General features: G+C 35.8%; 1 protein-coding gene across 1 annotated transcript; it reads left to right on the top strand.

Annotated features, from left to right (window-relative positions):
• Positions 1–14,423: 14,423 nt before the first annotated feature.
• Positions 14,424–16,708, top strand: LOC149815702 (allene oxide cyclase, chloroplastic-like). Its single transcript, XM_089989045.1, has 4 exons — positions 14,424–14,457; positions 15,115–15,239; positions 15,325–15,468; positions 16,182–16,708. Exons 1-4 carry the CDS (start codon positions 14,439–14,441, stop codon positions 16,437–16,439), a joined length of 546 nt encoding a protein of 181 aa, XP_089845171.1. The 5' UTR covers positions 14,424–14,438; the 3' UTR covers positions 16,440–16,708.
• The last annotated feature ends 281 nt before the right edge of the window (positions 16,709–16,989 follow it).

Below are 16,989 nucleotides of genomic sequence, written 5' to 3'. Positions count from 1 at the left end.
TTGTGGGTCCTACTCTCCACCATCACAAAAATCTGCCTTTTTCTAAAACCAATTTGTGCATTCGATCTGTATGCATGTGTGTGTGTGTGTGTGTGTGTGAGAGAGAGAGAGAGAGAGAGAGAGAGAGAGAGAGAGAGAGAGAGAGAGAGCATCAACATTAACGAAGGGTCAACAAACATTGAGCCCAAAGACCAAAGCAGAAAACAAGTCCGAAGGCCAAGAGCAAGAACAAAACCAGAAATACAGGAGAACTAAATGAAAATATGAAAGATTCAGCTCGGGTCAAGGGGCATCCATGGCGGCAGAAAGCGCTGAAGGTCAGGGAAGGAGAACCGCAAAATAGTGTGCATGTCTGCTAAAATGCAATGCGCTAGTTTATTGAAAACAACTGTGCATTCCCGAAAGATGACATTATTGGGGGTCATTCAGACAACCCACCAGGAAAAGAGAAGCCACATTCTCCAGATAAGCCACCATTGGTTGCACTTGCAAATAGGTTTCGGATCCCACAAAAGATCAAGAGCGAAAGACTCCTGACGCACATTGACGATAGGCTCATTGCAGGTATGCTTGAAAAGGTCCTCAAAGATGGGGCAAACCCAGAACAAATGATAAGTGGATTCTTCAGCCGTCTTGCACATAATACACCTACTTGGAAGATGAAAGCTGATACGTTTTAGGAGACAGTCTGTTTGAACCCGATCATGCATAATTAGCCATGCGAGGAACCGTGAACGAGAAGTAGGGCCCTGAGCCCACATAAGGCTCGCAGGGATCCAATCGGCACCAAGAGGAAGGAGGGAAATGTAACAAGATTTGGTGCATAAAGCTTCGCTAGGTGCAATAGCCCGACGAAGAAACTAGGCTAGAGGATCAGGGTCACCCTCATTGGAAATGACGACCGACCATGCTTTGATTCAAGACCAACACAACGGAGAAGCGTGGCGTCTGCTGTGGGAGTGACGATCCAAGTAGAGCGACTTAAAGAAGCCGTACTTAGCAAAGAGAAAGCTAGCACACAGAGAGTCAGCTTGGTGCGTGAGCCAGCTTTGCTTAACGACAAAGATGATACTTCTCATTCGGGAGTCAAATATCCCCAAACTTGCCTGACCCCTTGAAAGCGGCAAAGAGTTCCAACCCACTAGATTACGTTTATTCTGAAGATTGTGCCCTGACCAAAGGAAATTTGCCAATAAACTAGAGAGCTTTTTGTGCACACCAATGAGAATCACGAACATGGACATAAGGAATTCAGGGATAGAGGTAAGAACATGCCTAATGAGAGTTAAATGCCCAGCAATAGAAAGGTAGAAAGCCTGCCAAGAAAAGATTTAGATTGGACTTTTTGGAAAGTGGCATTCTAAGTGGCAGAGGAGATAGGCGATAGCTGAAGAGGGAGACCTAGGTAGGAAATAGGAAGCTTTGAGGAGGTGCAACAAAAAATCTATTGCCCAATAGCAAGCAAAGAGGGGGTGGCATTAAACATGGACAGACAATATTTATCATTGTTCAAGGATAACCCGGACAATGAAAGAAAAAATTGGAGGATTAACTTGAATCACAACATTTGTTGAATGGTGGCGCGACCGAAAAAGATCATGTCATCGACGTAAATCAGAATATGGTAAGAGAAATCCGCGATTCTGAGGAAATCAATAAGCCGACGCTCCATGACCCTCATCAGCAAGACCACAAGACCTTCAACGACGATGTTAAAAAACAGAGAAGAAAGAAGGCAACCTTGCCAGATACCGCGCCCGAGCTTGAACTGCTGGCCTCTGACCTCATTGATCTTAATTGGAGAATGAACATTAGTAACCTATTTGCGCACCCAACTAGAGAAGCGATGACCAAAACCAAGGTTGTCAAGCATGTAAAAAAGAAAGGCCAATATACCGAGTCGAAAGCTTTATGGAAGTCTAGCTTAAGAGAGAAAAATGCCTGACCGTTGATATTCAGTGAATGCAGAACTTCAGAGGCTAAAATGAAAGAATGATTAATCCGCCTTTGAGAGATGAAGGCGAACTGGGAGATGGACAAAATTTGAGGGGCGAAGTTACAGAGTCTATTAGCCAAAACCTTAGCAATAATATGGTAGATTCCTCCCAACACTGACTCGAGATGTTCGAGGCTGCCGCGTCCTTAGGGATGAGAGAGACAATTGCCATATGAGTGTGGACCGACAACCAACAGTTGCCATAGAATTCAGTGAATACCTAAATAATGTCATTCTTTATGCAAGACCAAAAGATATGAAAGAAGTTGATCAGAAAATCGTCAAAACCAAGAGCTTTCCACCCAGATAGATCCCTAACGGCAGAACAAATTTCAACATCTACGAGCATGGCCTGCATGGAGATGGAAATAGCGGTACCCATTGAGCAAACCAAGGACCGACCGATAGAGCCACCGACAGACGAGTTTGAAGCGTAAAGGTCCTTGAAATAGCGAGTAACATCAGGAATGACATGGTCAGCCGAGTAGGTGATCCCGTCAATAGAGATGGATGGGATGGCATGCCTCCTATGATGATGCAAGGCAAAAGAATAAAAAAATGGGTATTCCCATCACCCTCTTTGAGCTAGAGCACCCTCGACCTTTGCTTTCAACGAATCTCATCTTTTAGCTGCCAGGAATGCAAGAGAGAGAGAGAGAGAGAGAGAGAGAGAGAGAGAGAGAGAGACTAACATTGATTAATTAAAAAGAATATGAAATCCTATGAAGAAATCAAATATGAACACCAATGTGCCGTGGTAAACAAGCATGAATATTCATGATAGTTTACAAATTTTAGATGAAGCGAGGATGCAGATACTATGGTCACCTTGACCAACTACTGTTTGGGAGCCCAAAGTTAATTGGCATTGGAGGGGATTCATGGATTTCGTAACACCCTCAACGGTTTGGGAGCTTAGATCAAAAGAATCCCATGACATGGGATAAGAATTGCCAGCCAAAAATGCCTCTTTGTTGTAGCTGGCAACTCAAAAACACACATCTGGATATATTGATTGTTTGGGAGCTTGAAGTTGGTAATTAGATGCCAACATCAGCGGATTATAAAGTACCATCTCCCAAACAACTATGGGATTTGGCAAATCTCAAGGCTCCCAAATCCTGTACTTTGGATAGGGGTCCAAGTCGTGTCTCGATCCCAGTATAGTTTATCGTCATCTCAGACCAGCTACTGATGATCACTTTGATAAGCTATTGCCTCACAAACTATCTAATCAAATGTGAATTCCTCCTACTTTTGTCCTCTCTTGAAATTTCAAAACCAAATACAAGCTCCCAACAAGGCTGATCTATTGACATTTCATGTCTTAGTAACGGGTCTTGGATTTGAATCCCACATGAGATACGTGTAGCTTAGGTAAAAAAAAGAACTGAAATTGATTGTACTACCCCTGAAAATAATGGTATTTCACAAGATAGACAAAAAATATCACAATATTTCTCACATATCCACCCATCCAATTTTTGCTGAATTTAAGGGTATTTTCAATAATTTTACCCTTTTGCTAAACTTGATCGAGTAAAACTCAAACTTTCAATGGAACTCAATTTTTGTCAACGAAATTGAGATTCACCTATATATCAAAATAATCAAACTCAATTTTTGAGATTTTTTTTTACTATTTTTCTTACACTTCCCATCACCATCATCATCATGGTCACCACTTCTCTAGCATTACCACCACCACCACCACCTATCATCATTTTCATTACCACCACCACCTCTACCATTGCTTTTACCATCATCATCATTACCACTATCACCATCACCATCACCATCACCATTGCTACTACCTTCGTCGAACATCACTATCACCATTACTACCATTGTCATTACCATGATCACCATTACTACTCCCACCATCATCATTGCCATCACCACTACCATCCTCACGAACACCATTACCACCACATCCATCCAACATCACTATTACCATCACCACCATTATCATCACTACCACAATCACCACTATCATCATCACTACCGACATTAGCACTAGGTTTCACTAGTCCTATAACAAATGGGTTTCACAACTGAGTTTCATTGATACATAGTTGAGTTTCACTATTCTATTGTAATGGTGATGGATGGTGGTGGTGGTAATTGTGGTGATGACAATGATGATAGATGATGGTGGTGATAATGGTGATAGTGGTGGTGGTGATGGTGGAAAAGTGGTGGTGGCAATGGAAAGGAAGAACAAAAATAACCAATGGGGGCTTCGCTTGTCTGACAAGAGCAGTTAGTGTACACCTTCGTGTGATAAGACATTGCAAGTTTGGATAACAATGGTATGGTTGTATAACTGGTAGGGGTTTGCTTAACCCCATCTTTCTCTATCAAAAAATAGAACAAAAGTAGGTGAATCTTAGTTTTTCTGGCCATTTTAAGGTTTTCAATGTGAATCTTAGTTTTACTGGCAAAAGTTGAGTTTTGATGAAACTTTTTTGTTTCACTGAAGTGAAATTTGCTTATACATCAAAATAGTGGAACTCAATTTGTGAGACCTACATCAAAATAACAATTTAAAAATGAAAGTGCTCCAGTTTTGCTATTTCAATGTATAGGTTAATATGAGTTACAATGACAATTTTAAGTTTGCTATTTTGATGTATTGAAGAATCTCAAAAGTCAAGTTTTGCCAAAATTGAGATTCGTCTGTACATCAAAATAATGAAACTCAATTTATGAGACCTACATCAAAATAGTGAATTAAAAGTGAAAGTGCCATAGTTTTGCTATTCTGATGTATAAGTGAATCTTAGTTTCGTTGGCAATTTTGAATTTTGCTATTTTGATGAAAATAGCATAACTCAATTTACGAGACCAACTTTTTTTATAACTACTTCTTTTCTTCCACTCCCTATCACCACATCATCCTCACCACCATCGTTACAACCACTATTTCTTCACTATTATCACAATCACAACCACCACCACGACCATTACCACCACCACCACTATCTATCACTATTGCCATCACCATAATTATTATCATCACAACCACCATCCATCACTATTGTAATAGAATAACAAAATTCAATTGCAAAAGAACAACAAAACTCTTTTGTAAAACCTAATTGCTATATAACTAGTGGAACCTAATGGTGGTAGTGACGACGATAGTGGTGGTAATGGTAACAATGGTGATGGTGAGAATGGTGCGGTGATAACAATGATAATAGTGACAATGGTAATGGTGATGATGGTAATGACAATGGTAGTGGTGATGGTGGTAATGGTGATGGATGAAAATGATAATAGATGGCGGTGGTGGTAATGGTAGTGATGGCAATAATAGTGAAGTACTAGTAGTGATGGTGATAGTGATAGAGAGTGAAAAAAAGAAATAATTGTAAAAAATAAAAGTCTCATAAATTGAGTTTTGCTATTTTGATGTATAAGCGAAACTTAGTTTCTTTGGCAAAATTTGAGTTTCGTTGAAACTTTTGAGTTTCGCTAGATCATGTTTTAGCGAAAGGGTAAAATCATTGGAAGTACATTCAAATTCAGCGAAAATTGGGTGAGCGGGTTTGCAAGTAATATTCCGATATCTTTTGGTTACACCATGAAATATAATTATTCTCAATGTTAGTACAATCATTTTTCATAAAAGTAACTAAAAAGAAACATACCTCACATTAGTTCCTAAGTGCATATGTTAAGCATGATTTTTTTTACAGATCTATTATAATACATGCAAATTTTTTATAAATATTTAATAATTAATGATGAATTTTATGTCTCAAATTTGGGTTGAATTTCTATTTGAATTTGAATTTTATTTTAGAATTTGATTTCAATTTGGAGTTTAATTTTATTTGACGTTTAATTTCTACTTGAATTTAAGTTTCAATTTGAATTTGAATTGAATGTGAATTTAAATTTAAGATTTAATTGAATTTGGATTTGAATTGAATTTGAATTTAATTTAAATATTTATTTTGAAATTAATATATATTAATTAATTAAGAAGTCATAGGATGAGATGCCCTCATTTGTGGATCCCTCCTAATTATGTAGAAGTCATACTTAGGCCCAAAGTCAAACTAGCCATTAGTTTTCTATTTTTATTAAGAATCTCAGTTAGCTAATGTGACATAGTTTCGTATTTTATGTGAGTACCCTAATTAGCCTAGGTCAACATAAAATATAAGGAAAGTTGAATTAGGAAAGATATGAAGGAGTTTTCACAAGGGATTAGGAAACCCCACATGGACCTATAAAAGAAAGCCTCTATCTTCTTCCCATCTCATGCTCTCTAGGTTCTTTCTCTCTATTCATATCTCTCTACCTTCTCCATCTTTCCTTCCATATGCCCTTCTCCTTGGAAAAGGGAAGCCGATGTCGGTGGTGCATACATAGGAGAATTCAATGGTTGATCTGATATAGGTGACTATCCTAGTTGAAATCATTTATATTTTTAGTTTTAACCTTAGTTTTATATCTTAATTTGAACTTAGATCATGTATTTTTTTTGGATTTGTAGCCTTTGTTTGGTCGTGAGCGGTTTTGGGAAGTTATTTCGAACATACAAAACCATAAAATACAGGATTTTATGAAAAATATATGAAAAATTATACAAATAAGTTCAGATCTAGGATTGAGTTATGTGAATCCAAATCTTGATTCAAGATCATAGTTTAGAACTATGAATTGAATCTATGAGTGAGTTTTGCATAAGTTTCTATGAAACTATGCAAACCGACACAATGAAAGTATGAGGTTTGAATTTTGGATTAACCCAACTTCGATTCTCATATTCATTTTTCTGTTTAGCATGATGTATGGTTTTATTATCATCAAGGATCCGGTATGATTTTGAGTTTAGAGGTTTTAATGAACCAATTTTTTTTTCTGAAAATCAATTTTGAGATAAATGTGTTCTCTTATATAAAAATATTGGATCTTGTGTTTGATTCATGATATATATGATGCTTCTATATTTTTAGCATGCTTAATTGTATATATACATAAATATGATGTGTGATTGATGAATTAAAATCGTTTGATGCAAGTTAATAATGTTTTTGATGAAATACATAAAGTTCTTGATTTGTTTTCTTGAAAACTACATGTTTTTTTGTATTTTTATTTCGCTGGCCTTAAAGAAAAATATGGTTCTCTAAAATGGTGAACTCATAAATCTTAAAGATTTAGACAGATATTCTAGACACAATGAAGCAATCTAAAAAAAATTAGGTTCAAATGAGTTTTGGGTTGAGAGATACGACCTCTACAAGTAGACATAGAATTTTTGTCCCAACAAAATTTTTATTTAGACTGCATGTTTTTGTAAAAACTGTAGCTTATAAAATATTCATGATTTATGATTGAAATTTTATGTATGTTAGTTTGTATATTGAAGAACACAAGATAAAAATCTTGTAGTCTTATTCTTCACGGTTTAAAAATTAAAATTCATTCAATATCATTATAGAACCTATAAATTATAAGAAGCAATCTGTCAAAAAACAAAAACAACCTATATTATTTGAATTTTAATTCTCTGTAGAAAACAAATTTTGACTCAAGGTTTTTTGCGGCTTGTGTTAGACATACACAATTAATCTTACTAAAAATCTCAAAATTTATTTCATTTTATGTAATGCATGGATGATGTTTCTTTGGAACAACTGAACCAAACATGATTGTTTAGTGACAAAAAAATAGTCAATGGTTCTCAAATTTTTATTACCTGATATGAAACAAGTTTTGGTCTAGGTTTTTTTTAGACAATTAACATGTGTAAATCTATAATAAAAATCTTAGAACTAAAATCATTTTGTATAAGTTATGATAAAATTCTTACTAATTAAGAAAATTCTATTATAATAGTCTTGAACTAGAAATTTGAGATTTCATGAAACCAGATAGACATAACTTAGTTTCAGAGGTAAACCAGATGGGCACACGACCTGTTGGCGTACCATATGTAGGCCTATTGAGGTTGTATGATTATGCCTTCACTTATGAACATGTCTCAATTGCTATATTATAATTTTTGCTAAAATGCTAACATGAGATGCATGATATGTTATTGTTCTTGCATAATGTTATGATATGATTGCATAATGTTATAGTATGCAACATATGAACAAATATAAAATTACAAAAAATTTAAGTGAGCAATTATTTTAAATTTGTGCTTGATTACCAAAAAGCCTATTAGGTATGCGTAGGCCCATTACGAAACAAACTAGACTACTCAAGTGTTTATTATGCTATATATTTTAATTTCTTGAGTAATCGATTGAGTTGTCCCCTAGGAGCGGCATCACACCAAGAGAAACTGTTTAAGAAATGACTTTAAGTCATAACAAATCGATTACTCACTTCTGTAGAAGACCCGGGGACATGCCGACCTATGACAAAATTTGGCAGTCATAACACTTTTACCTCTCTGGATTGGGGACCAGTGAGGCATTGCCCCTCGAAGCATAAAGTAAGACCCAGAGAGTTCATGCTGCCTACCATCTTTAAGGTAGACAAAGGTCCATTTCTGTTAAGTACACCATGGTAAAGGCATACTCGAAATCCTGCTCAAGGTTATCTTATTAATTAGGCCATGGGTAAATGCAACTATCATATAGTTTAATACATTGTGATAGTCATCATACGGTTCTCCTTCTGGGATCTTAATTCAATATTTTATTGAGCACCCAAATTCCTATACAACCCTGTGGGATTTCTATCACCCTTCATGCATTTCATAAATACTGCATCACATATCACAACATGCATTATTATAATAAATAAATCATGTAAATATGTTATTTAATAATTATTTAAGCAGTATCACATAATTTTAATGAATAAAAATCAGCATCCATCATCATCACTAGTATATAATATTATAGGAATCATAGTTTAAATCACTGATAAGGGCTAGAGTAGCCCGAAACCACAATGACTAAAACATGCATTGCCAATCACATTGCATTCAAACATGCCCAGATTTATATTCACATTCATTGCAATTAAGAACATAATCATTCTCAATTTATCATGAAAATAAATTTTGTCAAGCTGTTGATAGTAGATTTAATCATTAACATTAATCACAATTTGCATAACATCCTATTTCGCCAAAATAGGGCATCCTTACACCAAAATCATGACTTACTAATCATGATTTAAATCACCATCATCTCAATCATAAGTATTTAAATTAGTCTTGATATAATTTCAGATTGAATTTATAAAAATTTTAAAGAAAACATCAAAACATAATTAGGGTCATGAAACCCGACTTTCTCGATAAGTGCTACCATAAACCCTTATCGAGCAAATCTATACGACTTTGATTAATGTATTAATTTTTAGTATATCACATTATATTAGACCTAATTAAAATATTAACGATATCGGATTGAATTAATGAGTTTATTACAACTAACCCACAACAAAAAACACACAAGTCAGTTTTTCGCTCAAGGCTTCCATAAACCCAAATCAAAAGACTCATATGTTTTAAAATATGTTCAGATGTATCCAAACTTACAAAAGATAAATCTACATAATTTTATTCAATTCATGCTGCAAATGACTTAAAAAATAAAAAATAGCTGCATAAAAATTATAGAAACCGAATTTCAAGAAAAGAGCCCAAAACCCTAAATTGATTTTTAAGAAATCAGGGTTTTGATTCTCTTTTTACAAATCATTTGATTCTCATCAAGTAAAGCATAATTTCAGTTATTTAGCAAGCTACACATGATGAGTACAATCATACATATGAAAATACAATTCTTTAGAATCAACCAAAATAATTAAATTGCATAACAACCAAACTTTTGCAGTATTTTCCAAACACATCATGCAAAAATACGACTTCAAATCTTTTCCAGTGCTTGGTCTATGTTCATGATTGAGTAAGATGTCTTAATGTTGATAATATGCAGGACATGAAGGAAAAACAGTAAAACAACAAAATCCATATATGTTACTGCCTGATCACATGTACAAGTCATTACGAAAATTCAGATCCCTATTAACTCAACTTTACAAAATCTACCAAAAATTCTAAATATGCAACCCTCATAATTTTATTGAGCTTGCCTTACTTGTCAGGAACTTAACTCAACAAACAAATCTTTAAAATCATGAGTACAAAAATAATAAAAATTCCTCTACTGAATCATGTTATGACAGAGTTAGAAACTAGATTCTATAAACCACAAAATTTTTCTTAAATTAAAGAATTTTGTGAGATTTATAAAAAATGTTTTTGACTTAACCTTTTTACACAGTTTTGTATTATATGTTGGACTTCACCCAATTTTTTTATAATTTATTCAAAGTGAATTTTCTTAGGCTTCTATACCTTTCAAAAAGATAGGTCAAAACAGTCCTGTAACCAGAGCATAAAATTGAAGCTCTGGTAGGATAAATATTTATCTCTCAAAATTGATCAAAATTGGGCCAAATTGGAAAAAACAAGATGCTAAAATTAAGTCCTGGATGTTTAAATTATCTTAATATTTTATATAAATTTTTTGGATTGATATTTTTAGAGATATAAAATTATTTTAAAAATTGGTTGGGAAAATATAACAGTCATCTCAAACATGAGTTTTTCAGAAAATGCTTTTGCTAAAAATTATTCTGAGCCCATAAAACCTTTGATACTTTAATATTTTGGTTTCAACCAGATTACAAAAGGACTAACTTATGGACATCACCAAAAAAAAATGTTATGGCTAAATCTAACCTGATTTAACAATTAAATCATATTTAGATATGCCTTTCAAAAATGTTTTGATGAAAAACTCATGATTCATGTTTTGCAAATCCAAATAAGCAATATCTTCATAAAAAATATATATGATTGATTTGATAATGCAAATACATCTCTGAAATAATATATTATGCATATATGGATGCTTGATGTATGTACAAAACTTAAATTATATAAATCTTACTTGAAATAATCGATAGACTGTTAAACCGAAAGAAAATTGGGTGATCTGATAGTCTCACCACTACCACCACCTTGATGAAATTTGCAGGTTTAATGGTTACTCAAGTGTCACACACTAAACCTCCTAGGCATAAATAGGAGAGGAAGAAGAATAGAAAGCAAGAAGGAGAAAAAAGAGAAAAAAGAGAAAAAAGAGAAAAAAGAGAAAAAAGAAAGGAAACAAGAAGAGAGTAAAATTTTGTAGCAAGTGAGAATGAGTGGGGGCATGTGAGAAGGGGTTTATATAACCCTCTCTCAAACCTAGCTAGTGTTCTAACCTGGCCAGAACTCTGCCCTCTAAAAAATTGTGGAAGGAGAAGAGTCCTAGCCTAGATAAAACTTGAAACTCTCTTGATTTTTTTTTATTTGTTTACTATCTTCTTTAAAACTCTTAGTTAATTAAGACTCTTCTTATTTGAATTTTCCACCATACTTACCACTAACAATTAGTTGGGTTTTCTAATTGTTCTAAGAGGTATGGGACGTCCCACCCTAATTTGGAAAAATCTAATTCCCCAAATAAAATCCTAATTAATTTCTAATTAGAACCAAATGAATTGCAAACTACAAAGACTCTTAGATCCAAATGGGGTCCACATAAGTTGTTCCATATAAGGGTCTAATCCATTGGTATTGGATCCAATTAACATTTTAAATGAAATCTAATCCATATTATTACTTCAAATTCATATTGGATCTGAATGCTAAGATTTAGATCAAAATCCAATATCCATAATCTAAAAATATTCAAATTGTTTACTTTCTTGTTCAGTCTTTAATTTTTTTAATTTTATAATTATTCTTTCAATGTTCTTCATAACTGAAGACTAAATTTCACAATTAGTCAAGATCAAGAAATTTAAGAATTTTAAAAAAATCAAGATTTTTCAAAAAATCAAGAATTTTAAAAAAATCAAGATTTTTTGTAAAATCAAGAATTTTTACAAAATCAAGAATTTTTGCAAAATCAAGAATTTACACTGTCATAGATACACATAAAAATTCATCATTTATTCAATTCAATTGTCGAAGAAAAATCTTAGGTTTTACAAACAACTTCTAACAAATTTAACTAATACAGTCTAAAGATTAAAGAGGATAACAATGCAATTATCATCTAGAAAACATAATTTCTACTTGAAGAGACAATTCAAATCATCAAAAAAGTAAAAAAAATATAAGAATGTTATTATAAATTATAGGACAATTAGAATCAGTGTATCATGGGAATGTAAGAGGCAATATTATAAAATTCTTGTTATAAATAGAAAATGATACAATACCATTTGGCAACCATCTAAATACAATACCATATAAGAACTAACATAGGATTCATAAAGAGAGATATAGTACCTTGCAACAATGAGCAAAACTGTAGAGTTAGCAACAAAGAGGGAGGGAGGGAGCTGGGATTGAGAGATGAGAGAGTAGGGAGAGAAGGAGGTTGTCAGAATGGGGTCACCAGAGTAAGTTACGAAGAGGGAGGGCCTCACTGGAGTGAGAAGGGATTGAAAGACAAGAGAGAAGGGAGGGAGCCGAGCAGTGGGTCATCGGAGTGAGCAACGAAGAGACAGAAACTCGCTGGATTGAGCAGGGATTGAGAGACAAGAAAGCAGGGAGGAAAGAGAGAAAGAGAAAGAGAAAGAGAAAGAGAAAGAGAGGGAGGCCCCCATTAGGGCTCACTCTTAAAAAATTTCTCCAAATAGTGGTCAAATGGGGGCTTTAACATCACTCTATAACGGTGACATAATTGTCATCGTTATATAGTAACCCTATAACGACAAGATCTGGATCTCATTTTTATTGATCAATTATTGCAAGGTATTATGGTCGTCTAGTATGTTCATTAATGTATTTGAATGCAATATCTAACAACCAAAAAATCTTGCCATTATACATAGATCTTTAATGACGAGATGTGTGCAGGGACAAGGCATTTGTGTGGACATCAATATCACCATTATTGATGAAACTATAGGCGCAACATTAATGGTTGTAGTAGAATAATAACAACGATATATTTATGTCCCTGCTATTACCAATTAATTGGTGGGGATAAAACATATCACCATTACTTCTTGATCAATGGCAGCGATTTTTTTTGTCGTCATTAAAGAGTTGCCTTTATTGACCCTCATCCTTGTAGTGTTTTCTAATTTTTTATAAGAAAAATTTCTCAACCTAGGAGTGTCGAAGAAATCTTCTTATAAAAAATTATTTTTGCATTATGGCAATCATTCACCCATAATATATCTCATTCCATGGCTTCCACAGGAAGAGCTTCCTCTATCTTCATCTTCCTCCCACCACTACCACTTTCAATTTTCTCTGGTTTGGTGGCTCTGATCAACCACCTTTCTCTGTTTCTCTCCCTCACATTTTTTTCATGCTATACAAACAAGCAAAAATTTTCATTTGGAAAAGTTATCACATCAATACTTTTGATAGGCAAAATTTTCTTTTTTCTATTAGATTTTTTCTTGCTTTCAAACATGCCCTTAATAGGAGGGGGAGGCATAAAAAGATTAGACCATTAAAAGTGTCAGTTGATGGGAAAAACTGGGGCCCACTTGAGCCAGCATGGTATTTTCCTACCATGATGCCTTCATGTTTGTTTCACTCGTGATGGAAAAAAAATAGAAAAAGGATGCTAGCTCAGTATTTTTTCATATGCAAGGGGCTATATCAGCATGTTCATTTTTATATTGTGATGCGAGAAACTTGAAGCTCGCATCTTATGCAATAAATAAAAGCAACGTAACAGTTTTGTGAATGGCACATGGATAGGAGGGCAGATCAGGTGCAATCACATCGCACTTACCTGATCTGCCCTCCATTTTCTGTTGGTTCTCACAGCGGACAGGCAACGCTGCGGCTTGTGCAAGGAGTGACACCCATGAGATTTGAACATAGACCGCCTGCCCGGCAGTCTAGGCCTCTTTCTGCTATGCCAAACCGGGTTTGGGTCTAGTCATCCCGAACTTGCGCCCCTCAATTTAAACGCTCCACGAGAGAGCGGCCACACAATCATTTTAGGGTTTTTTTTCTGGTCCAAGCTTTAGTCGTCGTCCTTGTGTAGGCACCGACTTTTATTATCTAGCAAAAACTGGGCTCTAAGCCAACTTGATGGTCGGTTCAATTCCTAGCCTGAGTTGCAAAATTTGGCAACATATTAATGGTCAAATCAGCCCACCTGCTGACCTCTTTCCATGGACCACACCCTAGCTACCTGACAAAGAAAGTTCAATACCGTGTGGGATAATTAAGCCACACGTGTTCCTCGTTCAAAGTGGACCTTGACGTGTAGAATTCATCGTCACCGTCCAATGGCTGGGAACAGGGCCTTGCCACTCCTATTTAAGTGTTGCTCCTGCACCCTAGCTTAGCAACTTGGGAAGAGATCTAACCTTACTCTTGATCAATAGTGAAGAGAAAAGGAAGAGAGAAAATCAGAGTAGCATGGCTGCAATCCCATCAGGTATTTCATCTCTCCTACTCAAGGCTACCAAATCAACCCCTTCATCCTCATCACCATCATCTTTATTGTCTCCATCCAATGTTGGATTCAAGTATAGTTTTGCTAGACCCAATTTCTTGGGCACCCAGCTCAGGCCTAGTGCCTCCAATGGTGTTGCCCCATCTGCCTCACTCATTTCACTCCCTGACCACTGCCTCTTTGGAACCAGCTATGTTACCTGACTACAATTAATCATCATCACTATCATCAAGCATGTTGTGGGTGAAACTATATGTTTAAATAGTTAATCCCTCATCATCACCACCACCACCACCACCACCACCACCACCACCACCACCACTATCATGATGATGAGAATTCATCATGATCATTCTCATGTCGATAGAGCTTCTCTTGCTTAGATTCAAGATATGCATCAATTTGTCATGCTACCCATTCAAAATATGCATCAATTTGTCATGTTCCCCAATTATCAACGCTATAGTCTTGTTTTGCTTGGTAGCTTCATGAAATATTTTTCAATTGTAAATTTTGTCTCCCATCATCAGTTATGAGATTCCCTATCATTTGTTTTGTAGTTTAATTGTCTGGTTCTTAAGACATCATCATGCTCATCATGACCAATATTCATCATCTGATGTGTTGGTGGTGTTTCAGCAACTGGTGTTCAAGAGCTGCATGTGTACGAGATAAACGAGAGAGACAAGAGCAGCCCTGCCTACCTTCGCCTTAGTCAAAAAGATGTCAACTCTCTTGGTGATTTGGTGCCCTTCACCAACAAGGCATGCCTCTCTCTCTCTCTCTCTCGAATAGTATTCTGTCCCTCTTGAGTTGGGTAATTGAAGTTTGATGAATTACTGTGTGCAGCTTTACCATGGCAACCTAGAGAAGAGACTCGGAATCACAGCAGGCATCTGCATTCTCATACAGCACGTACCGGAAAGGAAGGGTGACCGATACGAGGCTATCTTCAGCTTCTATTTCGGAGACTATGGCCACATCTCAGTACAAGTAAGCTCCTGAATTTAAATGCATTCTATCTGACTCTGGAATGGGATGCCTTTCAACCCGGGACAGTTCCCTGCTCGACTGAAATTTCAGGTCTTTCTGAATCGAACGGATTCTTAGCGAGTGCAAGGACTCAGATGATTCTTGTTGACATGTTCGTGGTAAATTGGTCACAATAGTGACGGATTAAAATTTGTCGCCAAACCAAATCTCCGTAGATTAACGATGACCTTGCGACGAATCATAGCATTCGTTAATTCATCGCAAATTAGCAATGGAACTAGCGACAGATAGTTTCCGTCGCTAATTAGCGACTAGAAATTTGCGATGAAAGTTAGCCATCGTTAATCCGTCGCTAAACTCTATAGCGACGGATTGAGGTCATCGCTAATCCACAGATTTCTTGTAGTGTGAGAATCTCTGAGTTTGATAATTCACGTCATTTGATCTAGTGGAGCAGGGACAATTCAACTTGCATGAGCCTACTTCATGGCCATTCTATTCCACGTTTCTTTTTTAGAATTTTGTAATTTATTTTTTATGACAATAAGTAAAACATGACTAAGTTCATGAAGTACAGTGTTTCTAATCCTAGTGGAAAGTAGATATTTTGGAGTTCATGAAATAAAGTTTCGGGTGATGAGAGAAACACCCCAGTTTAAGAATTTGGTTGGACTTCTGAAATAGGCATTAATATATCATGTGATTTGATGCAGGGTCCCTATCTCACTTATCAGGACACATACCTAGCAGTAACAGGAGGTTCAGGAATATTTAATGGAGCTCATGGACAAGTGAAGCTTCATCAGCTACTTTTCCCATTCAAGATCTTCTACACATTCTATCTTGAAGGGATTCCACCGCTTCCTGCAGAGCTCTTGGGGGAACCAGTGCCTCCATCACCTTCAGTGGAACCTACACCTGCAGCCAAGGCCGCAGAGCCCCATGCCACCATCCACAACCATACCAACTGATTGGCCTTACACCATCTACCATGGTTTTTGGCTGATGTCTTAGTCTTGTTGAAGGAAGGATTTGGTATTTAGTCATTTGGAAGAGTCGATTATTGGGTTATAGTTGATGTCGGAGTTGTATTATGGAAGGTGGTAATAATAATTCGGCTGATCATTCACTATGTACTTGTTTGTGGCTATGAGGAAAAACTTTCAATCATTGTGGGTCCCAGTCCGGAATACTGTACACCATGTATCTCCACCACGAGAAAAGGTTACCTTTTACTAAAGCCAACTTGTACATTCGATCAGTATGCATGAGAGAGAGAGAGAGAGAGACTTGAAAACCAATAAGTTATAAAGAATATGAAATCATATGAAGAAATCGAATGTGAACACCATAGTTCCCAGATAATGACATTATGAGATAAAAAATATCATTGTTCGTGATAGTATACTAAGATCATGTAGACCAACTATTGTTTGAGAACCCCTAATCGGTTGGTTTTGTGGGAATTCCCGAATTCCCCAACACCTACCACTGTTTGGGAGCATAGATATGGTGACTCCC

Source organism: Nuphar pumila, chromosome 15, assembly GCF_984573655.1.
Source record: "Nuphar pumila chromosome 15, dmNupPumi1.hap1.1, whole genome shotgun sequence".
Lineage (NCBI taxonomy): Eukaryota > Viridiplantae > Streptophyta > Magnoliopsida > Nymphaeales > Nymphaeaceae > Nuphar > Nuphar pumila.
This window is presented reverse-complemented; position numbering and strand designations above follow the sequence as displayed.